Source organism: Aquarana catesbeiana, linkage group LG09 (genome assembly GCF_042186555.1).
Source record: "Aquarana catesbeiana isolate 2022-GZ linkage group LG09, ASM4218655v1, whole genome shotgun sequence".
In the NCBI taxonomy this organism is placed as follows: domain Eukaryota; kingdom Metazoa; phylum Chordata; class Amphibia; order Anura; family Ranidae; genus Aquarana; species Aquarana catesbeiana.
Window position 1 is genome coordinate 3,848,800 of NC_133332.1, and position 10,000 is coordinate 3,858,799.

Consider the following 10,000-nt stretch of genomic DNA (forward strand, 5'->3'; position numbering starts at 1 on the left):
TCTGGTGACTTCTCTCTCACTCCTCCAGACTGACACCCCGCCTATCAAGGCATTTTAATATTTGCATAACCCCTCCCACTTCTTGTGTCAGGGCTGAGGGCTCTTGGGAGGAGTACCGAGGCCGGGGGCTGGGATGTCTTCAGAAAGCTATGTACCGCCCCCTGCTGGCCCCTCCCACCAGACATGATCTGCCTGCATTTCATGGATTAGAACAGAGACCCAGTGATGACATCACCAGACCTCATATAAGGTGTGTAATGAAACGAAGAGGTTTTATTAAAAACAAAAAAAAAACTCAGTTGCATGTTGATGTGGGGGAGGGGAGGAACAGGGCGTGGTAAACCTATAAGCAGATTAAAATTCAGCTTGATGAGATAAGAGTTGTGTTCCTTCCTATAGGCTGATACAGAGCATCCGGGGAGTATTCACAGAGCTTCACTTTCTCCACATTTTGTTATGTTACAGCCTTATTCCAAATTGGATTAAATTCATTATTTTCCTCAAAATTCTACAAACAATCCCCATAATGACAACGTGAGAGAAGTTTGTTTGAAATCTTTGCAAATTTATTAAAAATAAAAAAGGAAAAAAATCCCATGTCCATAAGTATCACAGGCTCCTCCCATGTACAGAAGTATTCCAGGCTCCTCCCATGTACATAAATATCCGAGGCTCCTCCCATGTACATAAATATCACAGACTCCTCCCATGTACATAAGTATCACAGACTCCTCCCATGTACATAAGTATCACAGACTCCTCCCATGTACATAAGTATCACAGACTCCTCCCATGTACATAAGTATCACAGACTCCTCCCATGTACATAAGTATCACAGACTCCTCCCATGTACATAAGTATCACAGACTCCTCCCACGTACATAAGTATCACAGACTCCTCCCACGTACATAAGTATCACAGACTCCTCCCATGTACATAAGTATCACAGACTCCTCCCATGTACATAAGTATCACAGGCTCCTCCCACGTACATAAGTATCACAGGCTCCTCCCACGTACATAAGTATCACAGGCTCCTCCCACGTACATAAGTATCACAGGCTCCTCCCACGTACATAAGTATCACAGGCTCCTCCCACGTACATAAGTATCACAGGCTCCTCCCACGTACATAAGTATCAGACTCCTCCCACGTACATAAGTATCACAGGCTCCTCCCACGTACATAAGTATCAGACTCCTCCCACGTACATAAGTATCACAGACTCCTCCCACGTACATAAGTATCAGACTCCTCCCACGTACATAAGTATCACAGGCTCCTCCCACGTACATAAGTATCACAGGCTCCTCCCACGTACATAAGTATCACAGACTCCTCCCACGTACATAAGTATCACAGACTCCTCCCATGTACATAAGTATCACAGACTCCTCCCATGTACATAAGTATCACAGGCTCCTCCCATGTACAGAAGTATCACAGGCTCCTCCCATGTACATAAGTATCACAGACTCCTCCCACGTACATAAATATCACAGGCTCCTCCCATGTACATAAGTATCACGGGTTCAAGTCTGGGCTCTGGTTGGGCCACTCGGGGACATTCACAGAGTTGTCCCGTAGCCACTCCTTTGTTATCTTGGTTGTGTGCTTAGGGTGGTTGTCTTGTTGGAAGATGAACCTTCACTCTCTGTACTTTGCTGCATTCATCTTTCCCTCCATCCTGACTAGTCTCCCAGTTACTGTCGCTAAAAAACATCCCCACAGCATGATGTTGCCACCACCATGCTTCACTGTAGGGATGGTCCTGGTCAGGTGATGAGCGGTGCCTGGTTTCCTCCAGACATGACACTCGCCATTCAGGCCAAAGAGTTCAATCTTTGTTTCATCAGACCAGAGAATTTTGTCTCTCATGGTCAGAGTCCTTCAGGTGCCTTTTGGTGAACTCCAGGATGGTTGTCATGTGCCTTTTACTGAGGAGTGGCTTCCGTCTGGCCACTCTACCATACAGGCCTGATTGGTGGAGAGCTGCAGAGATGGTTGTTCTTCTGGAAGGTTCTCCTCTCTCCACAGAGAAATGCTGGAGCTCTATCAGAGTGACCATCGGGTTCTTGGTCACCTCCCTGACTAAGGCCCTTCACCCCCCGATCGCTCAGTTTGGCCGAGCTGCCCACTCTAAGAAGAGTCCTGGTGGTTCCAAACTTCTTCCATTTACAGATGATGGAGGCCACTGTGCTCATTGGGACCTTCAATGCTGCAGAAATGTTTCTGTACCCTTCCCCCGATCTGTGCCTCCATACAATCCTGTCTCGGAGGTCTACAGACAATTCCTTGGACTTCATGGCTTGGTTTGTGCTCTGACATGCACTGTTACCTGTGGGACCTTCTATAGACAGGTGTGTGCCTTTCCAAACCATGTCCAATCAACTGAATTTACCACAGGTGGATCCAATCAAGTTGTAGAAACATCTCAAGGATGATCAGTGGAAACAGGATGGATCTGAGCTCAATTCATGGGAGGAGCCTGTGATACTTATGTACATGGGAGGGGCCTGTGATACTTATGTACGTGGGAGGGGCCTGTGATACTTATGTACATGGGAGGAGTCTGTGATACTTATGTACATGGGAGGAGCCTGTGATACTTCTGTACGTGGGAGGAGCCTGTGATACTTATGTACGTGGGAGGAGCCTGTGATACTTATGTACGTGGGAGGAGCCTGTGATACTTATGTACGTGGGAGGAGCCTGTGATACTTATGTACGTGGGAGGAGCCTGTGATACTTATGTATGTGGGAGGAGCCTGTGATACTTATGTACGTGGGAGGAGCCTGTGATACTTATGTACGTGGGAGGAGCCTGTGATACTTATGTACGTGGGAGGAGCCTGTGATACTTATGTACGTGGGAGGAGCCTGTGATACTTATGTACGTGGGAGGAGCCTGTGATACTTATGTACGTGGGAGGAGCCTGTGATACTTATGTATGTGGGAGGAGCCTGTGATACTTATGTACGTGGGAGGAGCCTGTGATATTTATGTACGTGGGAGGAGTCTGTGATATTTATGTACGTGGGAGGAGCCTGTGATACTTATGTACGTGGGAGGAGTCTGTGATACTTATGTACGTGGGAGGAGCCTGTGATACTTATGTACGTGGGAGGAGCCTGTGATATTTATGTATGTGGGAGGAGCCTGTGATACTTATGTACGTGGGAGGAGCCTGTGATACTTATGTACGTGGGAGGAGCCTGTGATACTTATGTATGTGGGAGGAGCCTGTGATACTTATGTACGTGGGAGGAGCCTGTGATATTTATGTACGTGGGAGGAGTCTGTGATATTTATGTACGTGGGAGGAGCCTGTGATACTTATGTACGTGGGAGGAGCCTGTGATACTTATGTACGTGGGAGGAGCCTGTGATACTTATGTACGTGGGAGGAGCCTGTGATACTTATGTACGTGGGAGGAGCCTGTGATACTTATGTACGTGGGAGGAGCCTGTGATACTTCTGTACATGGGAGGAGCCTGTGATACTTCTGTACATGGGAGGAGCCTGTGATACTTCTGTACATGGGAGGAGCCTGTGATACTTCTGTACATGGGAGGAGCCTGTGATACTTCTGTACATGGGAGGAGCCTGTGATACTTATGTACATGGGCGGAGCCTGTGATACTTATGTACATGGGATTTTTTTCCTTTTTTATTTTTACTAAATTTGCAAAGATTTCATACAAACTTCTCTCACGTTGTCATTATGGGGGATTGTTTGTAGAATTTTGAGGTAAATAATGAATTGAATCCATTTTTGGATAAGGCTGTAACATGAAATGTGGATAAAGTGAAGCTCTGTGAATACTTTGCGGATGCCGATGGTGTCACTGATTGGTTTGTTTCTCCAGGATGAAGGAAATGTGAAGGAGATCCAGATCACCCACCATGTGAAGGAAGGCTGTGAGAAGGCGGACCCGGCACAGTTTGAGCTCCTGAAGGTCCTGGGTCAGGGTTCTTTTGGAAAGGTAAGTCCTCAGCCCCTCCTCCGATCTGCCTGTCTGCGGCTCTCTCTGCATTACTTACCACTTGTTGTTCAAAGTGTAGTGACTATTCTAGGGGGGGAAGGTGGGGGAGGGGGGACATTGCTCACTTTGTACAATGCGGGGGACACTGAGATCCTCATCAATGTGGGTGACACTGAACAGTGCGGAGGAGGTTCCCCGAGTCATCGAGCTTCATCAGACTTGCACTCAACAATCGGGGGGGGGGGTTATTGTCTGATACTGGGGGGGGGACCCTTCTCTATAACAGAGGGGCTTCAGGGGTCTGGGAACTCTACTCACCTTTACTCGGCCACTGCATCCTCCCAGAGCTCCCCGCCGACATCTTTCAGGTATTGATCCCCGGCCACTTTAATTGGCCAGGCCGAGATGATGTCATTTCTGCGCTGGCGTGGGAGTGCCGTCAGCTTGACATTGACAGTTGGCATTCATGGTTCCCTCAATGATCTGTAGCCCCCCAGTGCCGGCAGCACTCATGCAGCCCCAGACCATGACACCCCCACCACCATGCTTGACTGTAGACAAGACACACTTGTCTTTGTCCTCCTCACCTGGTTGCCCCCACACACGCTTGTCACCATCTGAACCAAATACGTTTATCTTGGTCTCATCAGACCACAGGACATGGTTCCAGTAATCCATGTCCTTAGTCTGCTTGTCTTCAGCAAACTGTTTGTGGACTTTCTTGTACATCATCTTTAGAAGAGGCTTCCTTCTGGGATGACAGCCATGCAGACCAATTTGATGCAGTGTGCGGCGTATGGTCTGAGCACTGACAGGCTGACCCCCCCCCACCCCTACAACCTCTGCAGCAATGCTGGCAGCACTTATACGTCTATTTCCCAAAGACAACCTCTGGATATGACGCTGAGCACGTGACCACAACTTCTTTGGTGGACCATGGCGAGGCCTGTTCTGAGGGGAACCTGTCCTGTTATACCGCTGTATGGTCTTGGCCATCGTGCTGCAGATCAGTTTCAGGGTCTTGGCAATCTTCTTATAGCCTAGGCCATCTTTATGTAGAGCAACAATTCTTTTTTTCAGATCCTCAGAGAGTTCTTTGCCATGAGGTGCCATGTTGTACTTCCAGTGACCAGTATGAGAGAGTGAGAGCGATAACACCAAATTTAACACACCTGCTCCCCATTCACACCTGAGACCTTGTAACACTAACGAGTCACATGACACCGGGGAGGGAAAATGGCTAATTGGGCCCCAATTTGGAGATTTTCACTTAGGGGTGTACTGACTTTTGTTGCCAGCGGTTTAGACATTAATGGCTGTGTGTTGAGTTATTTTGAGGGGACAGTAAATTTACACTGTTATACAAGCTGTACACTCACTACTTTACATTGTAGACAAGTGTCATTTCTTCAGTGTTGTCACATGAAAAGAGAGAAGAAAAGATTTACACAAATGTCACCGAGGGGTGTACTTACTTTTGTGAAATATTGTGTGTGTGATCCAGTTCTGCCGGCGGCTTGCTCCCGTTGTGATTATATACAGTGGATATGTGTATAATCGATGTTCACCGGTACCTGCCCCTGCCAATCATCCTGCAGAGACACAGAACGCCAATCTGTCTATGTAAACAAGGCAGATCGCTGTTCTGACAGGAGGGAAGGGACGGATCCTGTGTCTTCTGCAAACAGGGACATGGATCCAAGCCTTCCCCTAGTAAAAGCATCTCCCACACAGTAAAACACTGGATAGCCACACATTTAACCCTTTGATTCCTCCCCCACCCCCCGATGTTAACCCTTTCCCAGCCAGTGTCATTAATAGCAGGGATCAACCAATATCGTTTTTTCGGTGCCGTTACGATACCGATATTTCGCCCACCTCTCTTGCCTATATTATGTGCTGTTATTTTGTACATTTAAACTTTAAACAAATAACAATTTTATGCAAAAATTTGGTATAAACTGAACATGTTAATGTTTATTAAAAAAAACATTAAGGGCTCGTTCTTCACATTATACATGCTGGCACCTTGCTGTGGGTGGGTGGGTGGCTGGCCTGGCTAGCGTCTTTATGTGGGTGGCTGCTGGCTGGCCTGGCTTGCACCTTGCGGTGAGTAGATGGGTGGTATTGCTGGTCCTGACACTTGCTGGGGGTTATTGCTGGTCCTGACACTTGCTGGGGGTTATTGCTGGTCCTGGCACTTGCTGGGGGTTATTGCTGGTCCTGACACTTGCTGGGGGTTATTGCTGGTCCTGACACTTGCTGGGGGTTATTGCTGGTCCTGACACTTGCTGGGGGTTATTGCTGGTCCTGACACTTGCTGGGGGTTATTGCTGGTCCTGACACTTGCTGGGGGTTATTGCTGGTCCTGACACTTGCTGGGGGTTATTGCTGGTCCTGACACTTGCTGAGGGTTATTGTTGGTTCTGACACTTGTTGGGGGTTATTGCTGGTCCTGAGATTTGCTGGGGGTTATTGCTGGTCCTGAGATTTGCTGGGGGTTATTGCTGGTCCTGACACTTGCTGGGGGTTATTGCTGGTCCTGACACTTGCTGGGGGTTATTGCTGGTCCTGACACTTGCTGGGGGGTCATTGCTGGTCCTGACACTTGCTGGGGGGTCATTGCTGGTCCTGACACTTGCTGGGGGGTCATTGCTGGTCCTGACACTTGCTGGGGGGTCATTGCTGGTCCTGACACTTGCTGGGGGGTCATTGCTGGTCCTGACACTTGCTGGGGGGTCATTGCTGGTCCTGACACTTGCTGGGGGGTCATTGCTGGTCATGACACTTGCCGGGGGGTTATTGTGTTACATTCTGAGCCATTCCGTTATTTTTATCACACGACAACTACTTCTTTTTTTTTTTTTTTTTCCCCGCAGGTTTTCCTCGTACGGAAAATGATCGGTCCAGATGCCGAACAACTTTATGCAATGAAAGTATTAAAGAAAGCTTCTCTGAAAGGTGAGCTCTTCCCATTTTGTCACCAAATTTGTTATTCAGAAGGGACAACGCCCACCTAAGCCCCTCCCCTCCCACCAATTGGCTTACAGAGCAAACATTCCCTCTGCAAACTTACCAGCCAGCAAAAAAAAGAAAAGTCAATTCTAACAATTCACATTAAAGGCAGAGGGTTAGCTGCACACATTTGCAAATCTCTATGGAAGCCGCAGTGCCCACGTCAAGCAGAGCTGCACGATTAATCGTTAAAGATTCAAAATTTTACGATTCTACCCCCTCCCCCTTCCGATCTTAAAACAGCAATTCTCCGATTCTATGTATCAAGTTCAGAGTTCTCTGATAACTTCCAACAGCTGACAAAAAAAATCAAAAAATCCAGGCAGCCTGCCAAGTTTATCACAACGTCGGAGATAACTATAAACAAAGTAACATTTCAATCTTGGGTCAAAGGAATGAACTTCGGTCTGTAAATGAGGTCAGTTTAACCACTTTAAAGACTAAACCTTTTTTTGACATTTGTTGCTTACAAGTTAAAATCAGTATTTTTTTGCTTAGAAAATTACTTAGAACCCCCCAAACATTATATATATATATAATTTTAGCACAGACCCTAGAGAATAAAATGGCGGTTGTTGCAATATTTTATATCACACTGTATTTGCGCAGCGGTCTTTTAAATGCAATTTTTTTGGGGGGAAAAAAAAGACACTTTAACCACTTCCAGCCCAAGGGCGTCATAAGACGTCTGTGACTTTCAGTGGAGATATCTGAATGACGGGTGCAGCTGCCGGCATTCTTCAGATATCATTCTTTTAGAGCCGCCGATTCCGTGCACCGTAAGAGTGGCAGTTCAGCCGCTCGATCGTTCTTACAGGCGGCAGGAGGGGACATCCCTGCCCGCCCCCCTCCGGTGCTTCTCCGGGCTCGCCCCGTGCGATCGGCGTCCCGGAGAAAGAATTCGCCACCGCCGGATGATGATCATAGAGATTTTCGGTGACCAGATGGTCCCCAGTCATCTCTATGACCGTCGGACGCCCCAATAAAGTCATGTCCGGCCGGTCCGAAGTAAACAAAGCGGAGATCTCGGCTGGAAAGGAAGAGAGAGGTCGTTTTTTTTTTTTTTTTTCTTTTACTTTTTACTTTTTTTTTTTTTTTTTTTAAATCTCTTCCAGCCTGGAGGAGAGATGTAGGGGGGAGGGGGAGGTCTTTATAAACCCCACATCTCTCCATAAAAAGGACCCGTCACGAATGATTCCTATTACAAGGGATGTTTACATAAAAGTAAAATAAATTAAATAAAAATAAATAGAATAAAAGTGATCAAAAAAAAGAAGAAAGTGTAAGAATAAAACAAATTAAGTAAAAAAAAAAAAAAAAAGTAAAGCAAGTAAAAGTGTAAAAGAGTAAAGCCCCCCCCCCCCCCCGCCCCTGCGTTTCTTACGCACAGAAGCGATCGCATATGTAAACGCCATTCAAACCACACATGTGAGGTATCGCCGCGTGCGTCAGAGCGAGAGCAATAATTCTAGCTCTAGAACTACTCTGTATCTCTAAACTGGTAACCTGTAAAAAAAAAAAAATTTAAAGCGTCACCTATGGAGACTTTTAGTTACCAAAGTTTGGCGCCATTCCACCAGTGTGCGCAATATTAAAGCGGGACATGTTGCATATCTGTTTACTTTGGCGTATCATCATCTTTCATATTATACAGAAAAAAAAAAATCAGGCTAACTTTATTGTTTGTTATTTTTCTTTAAATTCATGAAACTTTTTTTTTTTTTCCCAAAAAAGCGTTTGAAAAATTGTTGCGCAAATATGGTGATACATAAAAAAGTTGCAGTGACTGCCATTTTATTCTGCTAGGGTGTCTGCTAAAAAAACCCCATTATATAATGTTTGGGGGTTCTGAGTAATTTTCTAGCAAAAAAAAAGAGTAATTTTACTTTTTAATTTAAATTTTTACATTTTTTTTTTTTTTTTTAATTTTAATTTTTTACTTTTAATGTAGGAGAGAAGTGTCAGAATAGGCCCGGTATGGAAGTGGTTAATGAATTTAAAAAAAAAGACGACCTGGACGATGGGATAAATGGGGAGTACTCAGAATGGTCAGGGGTGGGTAGTGGGGTTCCCCAGGGTTCTGTGCTGGGACCAATCCTATTTAATTTGTTCATAAACGATCTGGAGGATGGGATAAACAGTTCAATCTCTGTATTTGCAGACGATACTAAGCTAAGCAGGGCAATAACTTCTCCGCAGGATGTGGAAACCTTGCAAAAAGATCTGAACAAATGAATGGGGGAGGGGCAACTACATGGCAAATGAGGTTCAATGTAGAAAAATGTAAAATAATGCATTTGGGTGGTAAAAATCTGAAGTCAATCTATTGACTGGGGGGAGAACCTCTGGGGGGATCTAGGATGGAAAAGGACCTGGGGGTCCTAGTAGATGATAGGCTCAGCAATGACATGCAATGCCAAGCTGCTGCTAACAAAGCAAACAGAATATTGGCATTAAAAAGGGGATCAACTCCAGAGATAAAACGATAATTCTCCCGCTCTACAAGACTCTGGTCCGGCCGCACCTGGAGTATGCTGTCCAGTTCTGGGCACCAGTCCTCAGGAAGGATGTACTGGAAATGGAGCGACTACAAAGAAGGGCAACAAAGCTAATAAAGGGTCTGGAGGATCTTAGTTATGAGGAAAGGTTGTGAGCTCTGAACTTATTCTCTCTGGAGAAGAGACGCTTGAGAGGGGATATGATTTCATTGTATAAATACCGGACTGGTGACCCCACAATATATAAATACCGGACTGGTGACCCCACAATATATAAATACCGGACTGGTGACCCCACAATATATAAATACCGGACTGGTGACCCCACAATATATATATACCGGACTGGTGACCCCACAATATATAAATACCGGACTGGTGACCCCACAATATACAAATACCGGACTGGTGACCCCACAATATATAAATACCGGACTGGTGACCCCACAATATATAAATACCGGACTGGTGACCCCACAATATATAAATACCGGAC

At 45.9% G+C, this 10,000-nt stretch overlaps 1 protein-coding gene across 2 annotated transcripts in view; it reads left to right on the plus strand.

Annotated features, from left to right (window-relative positions):
* The window catches only part of RPS6KA6 (ribosomal protein S6 kinase A6), a 115,735-nt gene that overhangs the window by 31,346 nt on the left and 74,389 nt on the right, over positions 1-10,000 (plus strand). For both annotated transcript variants that reach the window (XM_073598090.1, XM_073598091.1), the window contains exons 3-4: positions 3,875-3,991; positions 6,871-6,952. In XM_073598090.1, coding sequence (XP_073454191.1) covers positions 3,875-3,991; positions 6,871-6,952 — 199 coding nt within the window. The remainder of the gene's footprint in view (positions 1-3,874; positions 3,992-6,870; positions 6,953-10,000) is intronic.